Raw genomic sequence first — 21,281 nt, forward strand, 5'->3', positions numbered from 1 at the left:
CCACAATCCAAAAATATACTGGTAGGTTAATTGGCTCCCAACAAAATTAACCCTAGCATGAATGTGTGCGTGTACATGTGGTAGGGAATATAGATTGTAAGCTCCCCTGGGGCAGGGACTGATGTGAATGGCCAAGTATTCTCTGTGAAGCGCTGTGGAATATGTGTGCGCTACATAAATAATTGGTAAGTAAAGCCAGGAGACTGTGTCACTGGACAAAAAAAGTTTTGGTTTACAAGGCACATTCAGGTGTGGCCAAGTGGGGAGTGAGTAAGGGATGGGCAAAGCGACACATTGAAGTGTGTGTCGAGCCACGTGAGTGAGCTCAGTGGAGTGGCTCGTCACCGGAAATGCATTGCACAGTGACTGCGGGGCCTGAAGGAGAGCCGAAAGAGGGACTCGGGGAGGAGTCAGGACGCAGAGCACTGTGAGTTGAACTGGAGGGAGACTGAGAGAGACTGCTGCACACTGATTATCATGTCTTTCAACACATAAACTTACAGGATTCGAGTCAATGTGTTAAGACAGTCACTCAGTAGCCATCTGTAGAGTGGGCTGAATGTAAGTAGCCTTTGCGCAGTGAAGTTTGTAGTGCTGTGTACCAGCTGCCCTTGACTGTGCATTTTATCTTACTTTTGTACCAGTTTTTCATCATGCTTACTTTTCTCTCCTCCTCTGTATGTTTTAAACCCTTTTTCATCGCTTTTTTATGGTAGCCAGCCATGTGCATCTCTGTGTTTATAGCTCTTTTGCAAGAGTTATTTCTTCATTTCAGGGGCGGATCTAGGCTTTTTTTTTTGGGGGGGGGGGGGGGGAGTTTGAGAATGAATTCTGACTCCTCCCCTCTCTACACATTACTCCTCCCACTTCCAGCCCTGTCTCCTCCTATTTTCACTCCCAACTGGGTTTATCTTGTGAAGCCAAGCAATCTGCATCTAAGACGCAGACCTTGGCCTCACCACTCCCGGAAAACGGGGGTGACATAAACACCTGTCAATCAGGCAGACGCTGTTGTAAAAGTGCGAGACACACGCAGAACCTGCTCTGCACATGCGCAGAACGTGGCTTGCGCAATTTCCCAATAATTGGGAAACTGCGCAGACAATTTCGGAAACATCGAATTCCCCTCCTGTGTATTCAATTGCGGGACATTTTTAAGGCATTTTCGCCAATGTCTTTTCAATTGGCTAAAAAATGCCTAAAATAGGTGAAAATGGCCCACGTTTTTACCAGTGCAGATTCAAAAACGTGGATTCGCTGATCCACATGTTTTTCACTTCTGCCAAATTTTTTGCCTAGGCGAAAAAAAACAGCCTGCTATTGAATAGGGCGAATCCCCATTTGCAAAGTGCAGTTTTTTCTCCTGGGTGAAAAAATGGCCCTAATTGAATACCCCCCCATAGTCCAATAAATGTAAAAAAATAAATTAAAAAATAGTACAATCAAAGTGGACTGCTCGCTTCAGCTTCCTGAAGAAAACAAATTAGACAGGCAGTAAGTTCAGTTCCCCACAGCGCATCTTGAAATAGCCACACGTACTGTAGCGGTTGTTTTACTGTTACATAAAAATATACTTTATGCAACTATACTGTAGGTGGCATCTAGTGACAAAAGATGCACAAGGAAGACGCTCTGCTCTAAAGAGCTTACATTTTAAACAAAGAGTTGATCATTTCCGTCATTTCTGCTCACCCTAAGGGGTAACTTTACTAAAGCTTCTAAAACAGAGAATTGGTGATGTTGCCCATAGCAACCAATCAGATGCTGTCTTTCATTTTTCTATTGCCTTTTAGAAAATGATAGACAGCATCTGATTGGTTACTATGGGCAACATCACCAATTCTCTGTTTTAGAAGCTTTAGTAAATTTACCCCTAAGTGTTTTCTGTCATTTATTTCTCTGTAATCCCTTCACCAACTCTATTCACGACCTCCTCTGTTTGCACTAATAAAGCTTTTATTTGCCATTCAGTCGTTACACTCCATTATGGTGATTACAAGTTGATAGCCCCTAATTGTGATTATGTCTGTGTACATTGTCGGACAATAGCTTCATCCAGGCCCAGATCTATAATGAAGTAGTAATATTCAGTGTCAGTACGTCCCGGGCTACGTGCTGCTAATTAGACCATCTTTTGCCATTTTGCATTTCTTTCTTTCTTTTCAGTTCAACTTTTTCCTCTTCCATTATGATCTCTAAATTTTTAAATACAATTATCCTTACAAATGTCATGTGAAATCTACAGATAAGCATTTTCTAAGCGTTGCTTTTCTGTCACTAGGCCGGGGAATACATCCATTTCACATCTGCAACGGTATCATTTTCCTGCATAAAAATGAAAGAGAGAAAACACAGCAGTTTTTTAGGCTGTTTTAAAAAACTTTTTTATCTTTAACATTATTATTTTAATGAGTTTCTGAAAACAGATTTTTATGACAGATAAGAAACGCTCATCTGGCTCTCCCCAGCTACACTTTCCCTCCCCTGTTGTACAAACTTAGACATTTTTTAATACTGGTTCGTTCCGATTAAGAATGGTTCTCTGTCTGCTGTCTTTGACAAGCAACATCCTCTACACCACAAGTTAAAGACAATACTAAGAGCAGAGTTTCCTTTTTGTCCCTTGATGATGTCACTCATTATGGAGGTATCCCAGCGCCAACATCTCTCAATATTCAATGTTCCTGGGTGATGACTTACTGCTGATCCTTATGGGCCCTACACACTGGCCGACATCACTCAAAGATATGAACGATCTCGTTCATTAATGAACGAGATACCGTTCATATCTTTGAGTGTGGAGGCACCAGCGATGAACGATGCGCGGCCCCGCGCTTGTTCATCGCTGGTGCCCCGTCGGCTGTGCATGCAGGTCAATATGGACGATCTCGTCCATATTTGCCTGCACTGCTACGGAGCCGGGTGACGGGGGGAGTGAAGAAACTTCACTCCCCTCGTCACTGCCTCCCCACCGCCGGGTCGCCCGTCAGCCGTATCCACCGTCGGGCAGCTCGGCGGCGGATCGGTCAATGTGTAGGGCCCATTAGACTCAATGATGATCACTGGGCTTGATTCTTGTTTGTAAGGAACTGCACAGCTGCAAGGAAGTCGCAGTGCAATTCCGTGTCTTTACAATTCTAATGCAGCAGCCAGCAGGAAGCGTCTGTAGGAGAGAGACGCCTCCTGTTTGCATTAGCGAGGATCTGTGTGCTGCGTCTGAGGACATAGCCTGGGATCACCATCGCAGTCATCAGTCGCGATTTGCTATGGTTACAGGCACCGGCCAACCTTTGTAAGCTGAAGCTTATTCAGGCTGACCGTCGGATCGGGATACCTGGGTCTAGGAAGGCTGCGTCCGATGACACAGATCCTGGACCCATCACACTTTCAAAACGAGGGTGACGCGCCCCTCTGTTTTGAAGAACGGTGGCATTGCAAGACCAGTTCTGTACACTTACAGAACGGGTCTTGTGTCTGTGCAGACCCCCCAACATTTAATTTGTACACAAACCATCAGGTTTGCAACTTTGCATACAATTATGAATCAGGCCCCCTGTTTACATTTCACTCTGTATTAATTGTTACAGAGTACATGCATAACACCAGATTCCATGTGCCAGAGTCAATGTTACTTACCAAAAACTTCCATAACCTATACCAACCAATCAGATGTGTGCTTTCAGTCTCAATCGCTTGTGCCTGATCCAACAAATATCTTTGCTGATTGGTTGTTATGATATTGCCTATGAAATAAATGTTCTGCAGTGGGCTGTATGTTGTTAATATTTACCCCTTAAGGGCCCTACACACTGCGCGATAGTAATGAAAGATATGAACGATCTCGTTCATTAATGAACAAGATACCATTCATATCTTTCAGTGTGGAGGCACCAGCGATGAACGATGCGCGGCCTCGCGCTCGTTCATCGCTGGTGCCCCGTCGCTTGTGCATTCAGGCCAATATGGACAATCTCATCCATATTTGCCTGCACTGCTATGGAGCCGGGTGACGGGGGGAGTGAAGAAACTTCACTCCCCCTGTCACTGCCCCCCCCTTCCCCGCCGGGTTGCCCGTCGCCCGTATCCGCCGTCGGGCAGCTCGGCGGCGGATCGCGCTGTGTGTAGGGCCCATTACTTGTCTTCTTTTAGTTATTGTTTTCTGAACTGGAGCTTAGATTGTAGCACATTTTACGTAACACAGGACAACTGCGTACATTATTAACACTATGAAGAATTAAGACGATGTTTGAACAGCAGAGAAATACACTGGACACTGTAAATGTATTGTTATTTAAGATAGTCAGAGGAAGCAGGGCTGAGTTCTGAGCTGTGTCTATCGTGACGGGGTTAAGTGTCGAGTGGTTCTGTGTTTCTCTGATTGGGATAAGGAAGAGAGACACATTCTCCATCTCCTCTGTGTCAGGATATGAGTCTCCTTGAGGTAACCAGGGAAAGGAAATTAATAGAAACTGGTGGGATAACCACTTTTCCAAGCAATTTCCTTTTGGAGATATGGTCGCTCTAATCTTTATTGAAGCCCTTTAACCTGTCACTCACTGCCTCTTTCTAGACATTAGGAGAGGAGGAGGAGAAATTGATTGCAGTGCTGAGATTTTGTTATGTGCATGTAGCCAGGGCCGAAGAACCTGAAAATAAACTCTTATGATTTTACCACACCATTCTCCTCTTATGATTTTACTACACCATTCTCCTCTTATGATTGTACCACACCATTCTCCTCTTATGATTTTACTACACCATTCTCCTCTTATGATTGTACCACACCATTCTCCTCTTATGATTTTACCACACCATTCTCCTTATCCTTAGAGTTCACCTATCACCTAACAGTCAGCAGAAGCAGCTGTTGTGCGAGCTGGACCAATATCAGTGAGAATGGATCCGATCAAGTCACTAGCATTCATTAGAGTATTCATGGGTCTATCAATGTGATTGCTGTTATTACCGAGGTATGAGGCACAATACAGAGATGACAGGCAGCAGTGCAACGGTTACAGCTCAGGTCTGCTGTGAGCATTAGGAGACATATTTACTAAGTAGTGTTAAGTCGCAATACATGTTCTAGTGTTGACACAGCCAGTAGAGTGGAAATCAATAGAAACATAAGCAAACATATCCTGTCCTCAGAGTGTCAGATGCACCTGCCTTGATTCGGATGCTGTCAGGGAATAGAAGCAGCAGGCTAACTGACTGGTTATCCGTGTTCAGACACAACACAGTCTGACTCCCACTGACCTTCAGGCTACCCGTCTAGAGGTAGCCACACTTGGGAAATGTCAAATGCATTCTTTCTGCCCATGTCACCCACCTTTTTCATTTACTGCTCACTCTTCTTGCTGTGAATATGTTATATGAGTAGAATTCTTTTATTTTCACAGAGCAATCAAACTGCAGAATGATTATAGTAATTAATGATTGCTTTATTTTTTTTTCTTTTCCAGCCTGCCCAGCCGGCATGTTTAAGGCCAATCAAGGGATGGGAATATGCGCGCCGTGTCCTGCAAACAGCCGCTCCACCGCCGAGGCCTCTCCGATCTGTATCTGCCGCAATGGATACTACAGAGCCGATTTTGATCTGGCAGAGGCAATGTGCACCAGTAAGTAGTAATGTCATTGACAGCCCCATTCATACTCTTCCAGCTGTGATTATTGTATATTCCGTAAATGGGTCTCTTGTCGCCCTGTGATGTTTGAACTACAAATCACAGAATGGCTGAAGAGCTGTGGGTTGCCGACACACGGTTTACCCACTGTCTAAGAATACATTCCTACATTAACACCTTTGCATTAAAATATGCAAATGGACATTTACAAAGTTATGTAACCGCATAGATTCACAAAATATATATAGAGGGCAAAAAAGAAATAATAAAATAAATAAATAACACACACACACACACACACACACACACACACACACACACACACACACACACACACACACACACACACACACGGCACTCTGAGGACAGTGTTACCTCCTGGAAACTTGCTGGTGTGCCATCCAAGAGAAAATTTCCCATAGATATAGAAAAACACAGGCGGCACTCCCAGACTTGTAAAGGTGAAAAAAACTTTATAACGACGTTTCGGGGGGTCTCACCCCATCATCAGGCTGATGATAGGGTGAGACCCCCCGAAACGTCGTTATAAAGTTTTTTTCACCTTTACAAGTCTGGGAGTGCCGCCTGTGTTTTTCTATATATATATATATATATACACTTCCTCTAAAGGGCTAGTGAATACAGGTGGTTGCAGTCGGCCCGATTTGTGTTCCATGTTGTTTTGGGAGTAGAGGGGAATGTAATTTCCTTTCATGATTTTGTGTCCTTGTTCATCCCAATACAGACATACTGTATGTGTGCAATGTGTTTTTCTTAATGGGCTTAGTGGTGGCACGTGCACTAGTGACTGTATCTCCCTTATACTGGAAAAGAAAATGGACACAGGATAGACGGTTGAATTTGCCCTGTGCAATTAAGGCTCTATAGTAGACAGCAGAGAAACGCTGACATGTCAGGAATCATTGATCCCTGTGAGAAGATCACCACCTGCTGATATGGAATATAGTGGACATGAAATGAAAAACTCTATGTCTTTTATTTTCCACTGGTCAATCCTACATTCTGTGAAGGGTGATACTGTCCTCAAAGGCTCAGCGATCCCTGGTGTGCCCTCCTTTTTCCTATGCCTAATGACAGATAAATGCAACAGATTAAAACCAGCAGTGTGCACTAGCCCTTGATGTAATTGTTGTTTGCCTCCTACTGGTTTACCTTATAAGTCTCTTAGAGTGATCGTGTCAACCTTTAGGTCATAGTTATTAAATGGAATTATTGCTAGCGATTGTGCTGGCGGCTTCTCTTCCAGTGAACACCGATGTTGTTTGAGGATTTAAGTTGTTTTAGTCACTGGGGAGGAGATGCATCAAACCTTAGAGAAAGATGAAGAGGAGAGAGATAAAGGCCCTCATTCATGTTTGTAAGGAACTGCACTGCTGCAGGGAAGCATCTGTATAATTCCATGTAATTACAATTCAAATACAGCAGGAGGCGCCTGTTGAGCATAGACCTGCATGCACTGGCGAGATCCGAGTGCTGCGTCTGAAGACGAATCCTCGGATCACCATTGTGACAATCAGTCGTGATTCAGAATGTTTAATAGGCAGTGATCAGTGTGCGTGAGCTGAAGCATGCTCAGGCTGGCCATAGGATCCGGACACACAGGAGGGTGTTCGTCACCGATAGGCACCCACAAAGAGCCAAAAAAAAATAGGTAGCTAGAGGGGCAGTGTCTCGCCAAAAACGCGGTTTGTGCAACCTAACCCATTAATCTGAACCTAGAAGCAAGGCCACAATGGTATGAGCTGCGTCGCAGCGTTCCCTCCAGCATATCCTAGAGGGAGGCGGCAATATAGAGGCATTGTAGTAATGTTCTTCTGCATTGTGCTATTAACAGTACAATTTTCTGTAATAGTAACACACATTATGATTGGCCAACCAACTCCATGTTAAAATGCCCCAAATAACGAAACAAATATCAGGTGCCATATTTATTTTGTTACAAATGTTATGTTTTCTGAATTTGCCACCTTACTCTGCTTTGAATAAAGGGCATAATTCAAGGTTGATTGCAAAACAACATTTTCCTCTAATGGGCAAAACCATGTGCAGTGCAGATGAGGCAGATATAACATGTACAGAGAGAGTTACATTTGGGTGGATTATTTTGTTTCTGTGCAGGGTAAATACTGGCTGCTTTATTTTTACACTGCAATTTAGATTTTGTTTGAACACACACCACCCAAATCTAACTCTCTCTGCACATGTTATATCTGCCCCCCTGCAGTGCACATTGGGGCTAATTCAGACCTGATCGTAGCCGTGCGTTACGATCAGCCACCCTGACATGCGGGGGGACGCCCAGCACAGGGCTAGTCCGCCCCGCATGTCTGGCCCTCCCACCACCGAATGGGTGCTATAGCATTGCATGGTGGCGATACTATTGCACCCGGCGAGTGAGTCCCTACCTGCGCAGCATTACTGCGCTGGTAGGTGACTTTTCTCTAACGTCCTAGTGGATGCTGGGGACTCTGTAAGGACCATGGGGAATAGACGGGCTCCGCAGGAGACATGGGCACTTTAAGAAAGAATTTAGATTCTGGTGTGCTCTGGCTCCTCCCTCTATGTCCCTCCTCCAGACCTCAGTTTGAATCTGTGCCCGGACGAGCTGGGTGCTGTTCAGTGAGCTCTCCTGAGCTTGCTGTAAGAAAGTATTTTGTAAGGTTTTTTATTTTCAGGGAGCTCTGCTGGCAACAGACTCCCTGCATCGTGGGACAGAGGGGAGAGAAGCAGCCCTACTCTCTGAAGATAGGTCCTGCTTCTTAGGCTACTGGACACCATTAGCTCCAGAGGGATCGTACACAGGATCTCACCCTCGTCGTCCGATCCCAGAGCCGCGCCGCCGTCCCCCTCGCAGAGCTGGAAGACAGAAGCCGGGTGAGTATGAGAAGCAAAGAAGACTTCGAAATCGGCGGCAGAAGACTCCATTCTTCACATGAGGTAACGCACAGCACTGCAGCTGTGTGCCATCGCTCCATACACACCTCACATACTCCGGTCACTGTAAGGGTGCAGGGCGCGGGGGGGGGGGGGGGGGGCGCCCTGGGCAGCAAATAGACCTCTGTTGGCAAAAGTAAGCATATATACAGTTGGGCACTGTATATATGTATGAGCCCCCGCCATAAAGACATGTATTTTAGCGGGATAGAAGCCCGCCGTTGAGGGGGCGGGGCTTCTCCCTCAGCACTCACCAGCGCTATTTTTTCTCCACAGCTCCGCTGAGAAGAAGCTCCCCAGGCTCTCCCCTGCAGATCACGGTAGAAAAAGGGTAAAAAGAGAGGGGGGGGGGGCACATAATTAGGCGCTAAAAAAACACAAATACAGCAGCTACTGGGTTAACATTAAGTTACTGTGTTATTCCTGGGTAATAGCGCTGGGGTGTGTGCTGGTATACTCTCTCTCTGTCTCACCAAAGGGGCCTTGTGGGGGAACTGTCTTCAAAAAGGGCATTCCCTGTGTGTGTGGTGTGTCAGTACGCTTGTGTCGACATGTCTGATGAGGAAGGCTATGTGGAAGCAGAGCGGGAGCAAATGAATGTGGTGTCTCCGCCGACGGCGCCGACACCTGATTGGATGGATATGTGGAAGGTTTTAAATGATAATGTTAATTCCTTGCATAAAAGGTTAGACAAAGCTGAAACCTCAGGACAGTCAGGGTCTCAACCCATGCCTGATCCTTTGTCGCAGAGGCCGACAGGGTCTCAGAAGCGCCCACTATCCCAAATTATTGACATGGATACCGACATGGATTCTGACTCCAGTGTCGATTACGATGATGCAAAGTTACAGCCAAAATTGGCTAAATCCATCCGTTATATGATTATAGCTATTAAGGATGTGTTGCACATCACAGAGGAAACCCCAGTCCCTGACAGGAGGGTTCATATGTATGGGGAAAAGAAGCCGCAGGTAACTTTTCCCCCCTCACACGAGCTCAATGAGTTATGTGAAAAGGCTTGGGAATCTCCAGATAAAAAACTGCAGATTTCCAAAAGGATTCTTTCCCGCCGGCGGACAGGTTACGCTGGGAATCCTCCCCTAGGGTAGACAAAGCTTTGACACGCTTATCCAAGAAGGTAGCCCTGCCGTCACAGGATACGGCTACCCTCAAAGATGCTGCAGATCGCAAACAGGAGGTTACCCTGAAGTCCATTTATACACATTCAGGTACCTTACTGAGGCCGGCAATCGCGTCGGCTTGGGTGTGTAGTGCTGTAGCAGCTTGGACGGATACCTTATCTGAGGGACTTGATACCATAGACAAGGATACTATATTAATGACCCTGGGGCATATTAAAGACGCTGTCCTTTATATGAGAGATGCTCAGAGAGACATTAGCCTACTAGGTTCTAGAATAAATGCTATGTCAATTTCTGCCAGAAGGGTCCTGTGGACTCGGCAATGGACAGGTGATGCCGACTCAAAAATGCACATGGAGGTTTTACCTTACAAGGGTGATGAATTGTTTGGGGAGGGTCTCTCGGACCTGATCTCCACAGCTACGACTGGGAAGTCAAATTTTTTGCCATATGTTTCCTCACAACCTAAGAAAGCACCGTATTACCAAATGCAGTCCTTTCGATCACAGAAAAACAAGAAAGTCCGAGGTGCGTCCTTTCTTGCCAGAGGCAGGGGCAGAGGAAAGAAGCTGCACAACACAGCTAGTTCCCAGGAACAGAAGTCCTCCCCGGCTTCCACTAAATCCACTGCATGACGCTGGGGCTCCACAGGCGGAGCTAGGCCCGGTGGGGGCGCATCTCCGAAATTTCCGCCACAAGTGGGTTCACTCATAGTTGGATCCCTGGGCAATAGATGTTGTGTCTCAGGGATACAAGCTGGAATTCGAAGAGATGTCCCCTCACCGATACCTCAAGTCGGCCCTGCCAGCTTCCCCCTTAGAGAGGGAAATAGTGTTAACTGCAATTCACAAATTGTATCTTCAACAGGTGGTGGTCAAGGTTCCCCTCCTACAACAAGGAAAGGGTTATTATTCGACCATGTTTGTGGTACCGAAACCGGACGGTTCGGTCAGACCCATATTGAATTTAAAATCCCTGAACGTGTACCTAAAAAGGTTCCGGTTCAAGATGGAATCGCTGAGAGCGGTCATTGCAAGCCTGGAAGGGGGGGAGTTTATGGTGTCTCTGGACATAAAGGATGCATACCTTCATGTCCCCATTTATCCACCTCATCAGGCGTACCTCAGGTTTGTGGTACAGGATTGTCATTACCAATTTCAGACGTTGCCGTTTGGTCTCTCCACGGCTCCGAGAATATTTACAAAGGTAATGGCGGAAATGATGGTACTCCTGCGGAAGCAAGGGGTCACAATTATCCCATACTTGGACGATCTCCTCATAAAAGCCAGGTCAAGAGAGCAGTTGCTAATCAGCGTAGCACGTTCTCTGGAAGTGTTACGGCAACACGGCTGGATTCTGAATATCCCAAAGTCGCAGTTGGTTCCTACGACACGTCTGCCCTTCCGGGGCATGATTCTGGACACAGGCCAGAAAAGGGTTTATCTCCCGATAGAGAAGGTTCAGGAACTCATGACACTGGTCAGGGACCTATTAAAACCAAAACAGGTGTCAGTGCATCACTGCACTCGAGTCCTGGTAAAGATGGTGGCGTTGTACGAGGCCATTCCCTTCGGCAGGTTCCATGCGAGGACCTTTCAATGGGACACATCTTCAGATGCATCGGTTAATCACCCTATCCCCCAGGGCCAGGGTGTCTCTCCTGTGGTGGCTGCAGAGTGCTCACCTTCTCGAGGGCCGCAGATTCGGCATTCAGGACTGGGTCCTTATGACCACGGATGCAAGCCTCCGAGGGTGGGGAGCAGTCACACAGGGAAGAAATTTCCAAGGTCTGTGGTCAAGTCAGGAGACTTGCCTTCACATCAACATCCTGGAACTAAGGGCCATTTACAACGCCCTACGTCAAGCAGAGGCCCTGCTTCGCGGTCAACCAGTTCTGATTCAGTCAGACAACATCACCGCTGTGGCGCATGTAAACCGACAGGGCGGCACAAGGAGCAGGGTGGCGATGGCGGAAGCCACCAGAATTCTTCGCTGGGCGGAGAATCATGTTAGTGCACTGTCAGCAGTGTTCATCCCGGGGGTAGACAACTGGGAAGCAGACTTCCTCAGCAGGCACGACCTCCACCCGGGGGAGTGGGGACTTCATCAAGAAGTCTTCGCACAGCTTGCAGGTCGGTGGGAACTGCCTCAGGTGGACATGATGGCATCCCGCCTCAACAAGAAACTACAGAGGTATTGCGCCAGGTCAAGAGACCCTCAGGCGATAGCTGTAGATGCCCTGGTGACACCGTGGGTGTTCCAATCGGTCTATGTATTTCCTCCTCTTCCTCTCATACCCAAGGTGTTGAGAATCATAAGAAAAAGAGGAGTGAGAACAATACTCATTGTTCCGGATTGACCAAGAAGGACTTGGTATCCAGATCTGCAAGAAATGCTCACAGAGGACCAGTGTCCTCTTCCTCTAAGACAGGACTTGTTGCAACAAGGGCCCTGTCTGTTCCAAGACTTACCGCGGCTGCGTTTGACGGCATGGCGGTTGAACGCCGGATCCTAGCGGAAAAAGGCATTCCAGATGAGGTCATTCCTACGCTGATAAAGGCTAGGAAGGACGTGACAGCTCAACATTATCACCGTATATGGCGAAAATATGTTGCTTGGTGTGAGGCCAGGAATGCCCCTACGGAGGAATTCCAGCTGGGCCGTTTACTTCACTTCCTACAGTCAGGAGTGACTTTGGGCCTGAAATTGGGTTCCATTAAGGTCCAGATTTCGGCCCTATCCATTTTCTTTCAAAAAGAGCTGGCTTCTCTACCTGAAGTTCAGACGTTTGTGAAGGGAGTGCTGCGTATTCAGCCTCCTTTTGTGCCCCCGGTGGCACCTTGGGATCTTAACGTGGTGTTGAGTTTCCTGAAATCCCACTGGTTTGAACCACTCAAAACGGTGGAATTGAAATATCTCACGTGAAAGGTGGTCATGCTACTAGCATTGGCTTCGGCTAGGCGTGTGTCAGAATTAGCGGCTTTGTCACATAATAGCCCCTATCTGGTTTTCCATGCGGATAGAGCAGAATTGCAGACCCGTCCACAATTTCTGCCAAAAGTGGTTTCATCCTTTCATATAAACCAACCTATTGTGGTGCCTGTGGCTACTACTGATTTGGAGGATTCCGAGTTACTTGATGTGGTCAGGGCTTTGAAGGTTTATGTAGCCAGAACGGCTAGGGTCAGGAAAACAGACTCTTTGTTTGTCCTGTATGCTTCCAACAAGCTTGGTGCTCCTGCTTCAAAGCAAACTATTGCTCGCTGGATCTGTAATACGATTCAGCAGGCTCATTCTGCGGCTGGATTGCCGCTGCCAAAATCAGTTAAGGCCCATTCCACTAGGAAGGTGGGCTCTTCTTGGGCGGCTGCCCGAGGGGTCTCGGCATTACAGCTGTGCCGAGCGGCTACTTGGTCAGGTTCAAACCCTAGCTGAGGAGGACCTTGTGTTTGCTCATTCGGTGCTGCAGAGTCGTCTGCACTCTCCTGCTCGTTTGGGAGCTTTGGTATAATCCCCATGGTCCTTACGGAGTCCCCAGCATCCACTAGGACGTTAGAGAAAATAAGATTTTACTTACCGGTAAATCTATTTCTCGTAGTCCGTAGTGGATGCTGGGCGCCCGTCCCAAGTGCGGACTTCTTCTGCAATACTTGTATATAGTTATTGCTGCAATAAGGGCTATGTTATTGTTGCATCAGGGTTGAACTGATGCTCTGTTGATGTTCATACTGTTGACTGGCTAAGTTTATCACAGGTTATACGGTGTGATTGGTGTGGCTGGTATGAGTCTTGCCCTGGATTACCAAAATCCTTTCCTTGTACTGTCAGCTCTTCCAGGCACAGTTTCTCTAACTGAGGTCTGGAGGAGGGACATAGAGGGAGGAGCCAGAGCACACCAGAGTCTAAATTCTTTCTTAAAGTGCCCATGTCTCCTGCGGAGGCCGTCTATTCCCCATGGTCCTTACGGAGTCCCCAGCATCCACTAGGACTACGAGAAATAGATTTATCGGTAAGTAAAATCTTATTTTCGCCATGTCCCGTGTCGCAGCCGCGGCTGCCCCCTGCATGCGCATTCGCAGTTCAGAACTGATCACCCGCTGTGTAAAGTGAGCGCCCCCCCTCGCCGAGCACACATCTCTCTACTGTGTACCCCCCATTAGGTGGCAACTTTGACATCCTAGGGCCAAAATGCGATAGAGATTACGGACAGAATGAAAGAGTATATAGATTTAGAAAAGACCCTAGACTTAAAAACTGTTTCTGGGAACATAAATTCAGTTTAAATTGTTCCTGCTGTCTACGCCATATGCAGGCAGATATGTTTTGGGTTGAATTATTTTTCATCAGGGACCCATGACTAATGTTGCGTTGAGCGGCTTTAGATATACTGTAATGATTTTGTAAACCTTATTAAACTTCCTTAATATCACAGATTTTAATAACTGATTCACCAGTTGGCGTTGCGATCGATAAGCCTCTGCATGATAACAAGGCCAGCTAGATGGTGACAGATGTGTGATCATTGAGAAATCTTTGACTCATTTGCATGCTGTATATTCCTTTGAATTTGATCAATACAAGAATGTGACTGTACTCCACCAAAGCATGTTGTGCTGTTCTAGTAATGTATTAAGTTGGCAAATCATACCTCCCAAATTTAAAGGGGCAGGAAGAGGGACCCCTGTGCGACGAAGCAGTGCGCGACCCAAAAGGGTGTGTGGCTTGTCACGGAAGGGGTGTGGCCTTGGCCGAATGGGCATGGCCGAGTGCCACGGACCCATTTTCGCCATTTTAGGGGCATGCCCGAGCAGCTGGGCAGTCCCCTGCTCCCCTCCCAGCATTGAATAGATGCCGTGCGCGTGCACGGCATCCACCAAATCCCCCAAATGTTCAAGCTGCTCTATCTATTAAGCTAGGGAAAGGACTATTTCTGGAGTCTCCTTATCGACTGTATAAAAAGTTAGTGCCATGCTGTTGACAGAGTCAGACTGGAACATGAAGGGCCCACTGGGGAATACAGTGGTAGGGGCAGAACCTTCTCAGAGGGACTTGGACTATATAAAGGACATGTAAATATTGAACATTAGAGAGGACATGCAAAGTAGAGGTCCCCTTCATAAAGGAGGGGAGAGGGGTGTGTCTGGACAACCCACATTGATTGGCAGGAGGGCTAGTCTTGGTTTTGTTTCCATAAAAACAAACCAAGCACCCATGATTCTGCTCCAACAAGTTTCCTTGGCTGACCACTGAGTCTATGGTCCTCAACGTTGCCCGTTTCTTTGTGTTTCAATGCTGAGAAATACAGGCAGGTACTTATCCATAAGGCAATACCATCAGGGAGGCGTATGATTGGCACCAAATTTATTCTGCCACAGAACAACAAACCCCGACACAGCCAATGTCATTAAGAACTATCTTCAGTGTAAAGAAGAACAAGGAGTCCTGGAAGTGATGATATGGCCCCCCACAGATCTCTGATCTCAACATCATCAAGTCTGTCTGGGATTACATGAAGAAACAGAAGGATTTGAGCAAGCCTACATCCACAGATCTGTGGTTAGTTCTCCTAGCTGTTTGGAACAACCTTCCTGCCGAGTTCCTTCAAAAACTGTGCTAGACAAATTGATTGTTTTGAGGCAAAGGGTGGTCACACCAAATATTGATTTGATTTAGATTTCTCTTCTCTTCATTCACTTTGCATTTTGGTTAATTGATAAAAATAAACTATTAACACTTCAATTTTTGAAAGCATTCTTACTTTGCAGCCTTTTTTTCATACCTACCTAAAAATTTTGCACAGTATTGTATATATTTTATGTATATTTTTTATACATTTTATTTATTCATTTATGTTACAAGTAGAATTCCAGCTCCACAGTGCATGGGCCAAGGCTGACCCAAAGTAGTAAGAGTACTCATACTGTCAGACAGTATCACATACCTCCCATCTGTCCCGATTTTCGAAAGGACGTCACGTTTTTGGGGGTCTGTCCCGCTGTCCCTCTCGCGGGCCGCAGTTTCCCGCGGTGGGGTGGGAGGCAGTTGGGAGGTTCCCTATCACTCGCTGCTTTGCTTAATTCAGAGCAGAGCAGTGCTGAATAGACGCTGAGCGCATACGCAGAGCGTCTATTTCAGTGAGCCAGAGGGATTGGGGGCATGGCCAGCAGATCACAGAGCGCTAGCCGTGCCTCCACTGTGACAAAATTGCACGCCAGCACATCATTCACGTTAAGCCACACCCCTTTCCAACAGGCCACACCCCCTTTCAGTGTCCCATCTGCAGACCTCCAGATGTTGGGAGGTATGATATTACTCTGGTACTATTTAAATAATAAATTGCAGTGATAACAGATTTTCTATTGTTGTGATAAGTTATGACTGAAAATTTGAGTTTTCACCGTTCGCAAATAAATACAGACTTGGTGACATCAAGAAGGTATGAAGCACATAGGGGGCCATGCCGACCCGATCGCACGCTGCAGTTTTTCTCAGCGATGCGATCGGGTCTGAACTACGCATGCGCCGCGACCGCAATGCGCAGGCGCGTCGCTCCCTGGTGACGGCCATCACCAGGGAGCAACAGAACTAACAAAGAAAGTGATCGCACCCGCAACTGCAAGAAGATTGACAGGAAGAGGCCGGCCGGAGGCGTCAACTGACCGTTTTCAGGGAGTGTCCGTCCGAACGCAGGCGTGCCCAGCCGTTTCGAGGGAGGGATCCTGACGTCAGCTCCATACTGGATGATCAAAGCGGATGAGTAAGTCCACAAGCGAGAGCAGCCCTGCACAGCGATTCTCCCCTCCCCCTGTAGGCGGCGACAAACTGATCGCACCAGTGCTAAAAGAGCCTGCTAGCGATCAGGTCGGAATGAGGGCCATAGTACTTCATGTTGCACAGATGTTTTACATTTTGAATGTGTCTATTTACTAAGCCTTGGGGTCGGTTGTAATGCTATCCGAGCAAAACCATGCCTTGTAATTGACTGCCACTTTAAAAAAATGTCTGAGTTCGGCCGGCAAACCGTACCTCCGGTCAACTCTGACAGCATTACATCTGGCCCTCGGAAAGAGATAAACTACCAACCAACCAACCAACCAACCAACCTACCAACCAACCAACCAACCAACCAGCTGTTAACTGTCATTTTTGAAACACAGCCTTTAACATGGCAGTTAGGAGCTGATTGGCTGGTACTTTATCTCCATCCACTTTATCTCTCTCTAAGGCTTAGTAAATAGACCCCCTAAATATGAAGAGACTAGCTGTTTGTTTTGGACCACAGTGTACCAAGGGTATTATGTAACATTTAAAATACACATAATACTTCATCAAATTGCAACTAGAACGATCTATTTTTATTCCTTTTGGAATATTATTCTTAAGCATGGCTTCCCAGAATCCTAAGCTCGGTGTACATGCCATGAGCAATACTTAAAAAGGATTAATAAGTGTAGCGTTCTTGAGGGAAACAAACAAATAAAAATCTGAATTTTACTGAGAACTGTATACATTTAAATAATCAGTGTTGTCTATAACAACTGGCAGCTGCAGATGTTCATCTTACAGCAGGTTTGGTCATTAATGGAAAATACAGCACTTTAATGAAAAGGAGCTTTGGCGCCAGCTTTTCACTGGAATGAACTATTAACTTGGAATCAAAATAGGTGAATCTGACCTGAGATCCCTCAGCCTTACAGTCAATCAGTATCCTAAATCCACTTTAACCTTGGACTTATTCAACGAAGAGCAACGCGGGAGGTCAGCTGGCTGGTCCAGTCCTGGAGGGATGCCTCTGACAGACACAGATATCAGCCTCCCTCAAGAGGAAAACAAGATATGAACTGTTAACGTGCCCGGCCTCTCAAACGGCGGGAATGTGTCTTTCTGGTACATGGTAACTGTGGAAACGGATTCTAGAGTGTCTCACAAAGTGGTTGTCATAACGTGATTAAGTGACATGGTACTCGATTGGCATAACTGTGACTGTTAACCCTTCACAGCCTTGCCAGAAGATTCCAGCAGGTAGATACTGACAAGTGCATAAAGCATGATTCATGGGAGTAGCAAGGTCAGGTCGCAGTGGCCCTGCGGCACAAGGCCTTCTACCTCTGCCACTGGCTGCAATGCTGCACTGCTGACAATAAAGTAGGTCAAAAGGAGGTTATACTACATTATTCTAAATCTGACTTAATACTCGGCTCTTTTGCATGACAGAACAGCCGTATACTGTATATCTGGAGGTGTATTCAGTAATTATGGGGCAGATGAACGGTACTAAACCTTGGAGAGTGTAAGTAGAGAGAGATAAACGACAAACCAATCAGCTCCTAGCTGCCATTTTTCAAACAGGATGCGGTCAAAATCCCGGCATAAGATACGTTTTAGCAATTCATATTTTTGTATCGCATGATAATGCTTAGTTTGATTCATGGTAACTTGTTACAGCTTGACTATTAAATTTTACCCATTTCATATTTTATAACTTTATAAAAAAACTATACTGTAAAAGCATAAATTGTTTTGGAAAAACAAAACACTGCACTTATACAGTGGTGCGCGAAAGTTTGTGAACCATTCAGAATTTTCTATATTTCTGATAAAATTTGCCTTATAACGACTTCAGATTTTCACACAAGTCCTAAAAGTAGATAAAGAGAACCAAAACAAACAAATGAGACAAAAGAAATCAGACATGCTCATTTTTTTTATTGATGAAAGTGATCCAATATGACATATCTATGAGTGGCAAAAGTATGTGAACCTTTAGCCTTAACAGATATTTTGAAGGTGTAATTAGAGTCAGGCATTTTCAATCTATGGGATGACAATCAGGTGTGAGTGGACAACCTGTCTTTTTAAAAGAACAGTAGTGATCTATCAAAGTCTGATGTCCACAAAACATGTTTGTGGAAGTGTATCATACCACGAACAGAGGAGATTTCTGAGGACCTCATAAGAAGAGTTGTTAATGCTCATCAGGCTGGAAAAGGTTACAAATCCATCTCTAAAGAGTTTGGACACCAATCAAGACAGACTGTGTACAACTGGATGAAATTCCAGACCATTATTACCCTCCCCAGGATCGGTCAACCAACAAAGATCACGCCAATAGGAAGGCGTCTAATAGTTTGCAAGGTCACAAAGGAACCCAAGGTAACCTCTAAGCAACTGAAGGCCTTTCTCAAATTAGCTAATGTTCATGTATATGAGTCCACCATCAGGAGGACACTGAACAACAATGGTGTACATGGCAGGACTGCAAGGAGAAAGCTGCTGCTCTCCAAAAAGAACATTGCTGCCCGTCTGTAGTTTGCTAAAGATTCCCTGGAGAAGCCAGAAGGCTATCGGAACAATGTTTTGTAGACAGATTAGTCCAAAATAGAGCTTTTTGATTTCAATGAGAAGTGTTAGGTTTGGAGAAAGAAAAACACTGATTTCCAGCATAAAAACCTCATACCATCTGTGAAACACGGTGGTGGTGGTGGTATCATGGCTTGGTCCGGTTTTGCTGCATATGGCCCAGGACGACTTGCCATTATTGAAGGGACAATGAATTCTGAATTATACCACAATATTCTAAAGGAAAATGTCAGAACATCTGTTCATGAGCTGCATCTCAAGAGAACGTGGGTCATGTAGCAAGACAGCAACCCAAAGCACACAAGTCATTCAACCAAAGAGTGGTTAAAGAAGAATAAATGTAAAGTTTTGGAATGGCCAAGTCAAAGTTCTGACCTTAATCCAATCAAAATGTTGTGGAAGGACCTGAAGCGAGCAGTTCATGGGAGTTAACCCACCAACAATTGAGTTGAAGCTGTTTTGAACGGAGGAATGGGGTAAAATTCCTCCAAGCCGATGTACAGGACTAATCAACAATTACCGGAAACATTTACATGCAGTTATTGCTGCACAAGGGGGCCATACCAGATACTGAAAACAAAGGTTCATGTACTTTTGCCACTCACAGGTATGTAATATTGGACCATTTTCCTCAATAAAAAAATGAGCACGTCTATATTTTTTTTGTCTCATTTGTTTGATTTCATTCTCTTTATCTACTTTTAGGACTTGTGTGAAAATCTGAGGTAGTTTTAGGCCATATTTAAACAGAAATATATAAAATTCTGAAGGGTTCACAAACTTTCAAGCACCACTACAGGTGTTGCTTTCACAATCTTCCCGAAATGCTTTCTCAAAAGTAGGCAAGTATGCAGTATATGCTGCAGCACAGCTGCATCTGTTAGTGAAGTCTTGCTAATGGCCAATACACACGGTGAGATTCGGGCTATGCCCGATTCTCACTATGCGACAAGGGCTAGGTCAGCTGACTATGTGCGATTTTGGCTAAGTGTCAATTTTGACTAGCACTTCTATAGAGATGGTCAAAATTGACTTGCCTGCACAGTCTATCTATTCTTGTGATGCCGACCGCGCGGGACCGCGCATCGGCATTTATTTATTTATTTTTATTTATTAACAGTTTCTTATATAGCGCAGCAAATTCCGTTGCGCTTTACAATTTGAAATAACAATAACAAACTGGGTGATAACAGTCAAAGAGGTAGGAAGGCCCTGCTCGCAAGCTTACAATCTATAGGCATCAAATCGGGATCACAAGGTGACTTTCACCTTGCGATCTGCACTAACTTTTCTTACGATTTTGACTATATAGTCAAAATCGTAAGAAAAAATCTCACCGTGTGTACACGCCATAAGAGTTATATTATTGCCTGCACTTCACTTCTGGATCTTGGTGACGTTTTGCCTCTATTTAGACATGTGGGGGATTACACTCAGAGCAATGTGCTGCAAGCTTTATGGGCTGTTAAGATACTTGTCGCAAATTGTCTTCACCTGACCGCCCTGGAGGCACTTTGAGGAATTAAATTCCCCCATTTATGATTACTGTAATTAATCTATTAATTAAATTACACAATATAGACATAATTATACTACCATTTATCAACAGGAAATGACTTGTTTATATTCGGTACTATTTAGTTATACGGATGAACCAGAAAAATACCTCTACCCACCTCCTGTTCTGTTTATTACATGAATAGATCACAACGTACATGAATATACCACAATTGATCTTTTCCATATTTAGTGGGCGAGATTCAAATCTTCTAGACGCCGGCAGCCACTAGATGGCACCAAACGGAGATATTAAAATATAGCCTCGTTCGGGCGCAATCGGCTTCTGGCGTCTACACTTCAGCTCACACCCACCGGGGGTGGCGAGCTGAAATGTTTGAAAAGTGATCCGTTTGGGCGCCCAAATGGCACTTTTCCTGATCGCGCCTATTAGTTTAGTCGGGTTTAGCCACTTTAAATGGCTAAACCCGACACTAGTGGGCATGATCAGTGTGATAGGGGGCATCAAATGAATATCGTCCACTGCGATCTCCCATCACTTTAGACGGGAGATCGGGGCGATAACATTTGAATTCCCCCCAATATAATGTATGTTTCTCTGATAGATTTCATGACCTAGGGGGTTAATGTATCATGCAGTGAAGAGAGAAGTTGTTCCAATGGAGAAGATTTTCAGGTAGTC

The 21,281-nt window shown here is 45.5% G+C and overlaps 1 protein-coding gene and 1 long non-coding RNA gene across 4 annotated transcripts in view; one reads left to right on the forward strand and one right to left on the reverse strand.

The window, feature by feature from the left end:
* The window catches only part of EPHB1 (EPH receptor B1), a 336,049-nt gene that overhangs the window by 241,608 nt on the left and 73,160 nt on the right, over window positions 1-21,281 (forward strand). For all 3 annotated transcript variants that reach the window (XM_063915532.1, XM_063915533.1, XM_063915534.1), the window contains exon 4: window positions 5,463-5,618. In XM_063915532.1, the coding sequence (XP_063771602.1) occupies window positions 5,463-5,618 (156 nt within the window). The remainder of the gene's footprint in view (window positions 1-5,462; window positions 5,619-21,281) is intronic.
* Window positions 1,939-17,598, reverse strand: LOC134909098 (uncharacterized). The gene is made up of 2 exons (XR_010175850.1): window positions 17,397-17,598; window positions 1,939-2,325 (listed from the first exon to the last, which is right to left on the reverse strand). It is a non-coding gene; the product is annotated as an uncharacterized LOC134909098 (long non-coding RNA).

The sequence above is a fragment of the Pseudophryne corroboree genome, chromosome 4 (genome assembly GCF_028390025.1).
Source record: "Pseudophryne corroboree isolate aPseCor3 chromosome 4, aPseCor3.hap2, whole genome shotgun sequence".
In the NCBI taxonomy this organism is placed as follows: domain Eukaryota; kingdom Metazoa; phylum Chordata; class Amphibia; order Anura; family Myobatrachidae; genus Pseudophryne; species Pseudophryne corroboree.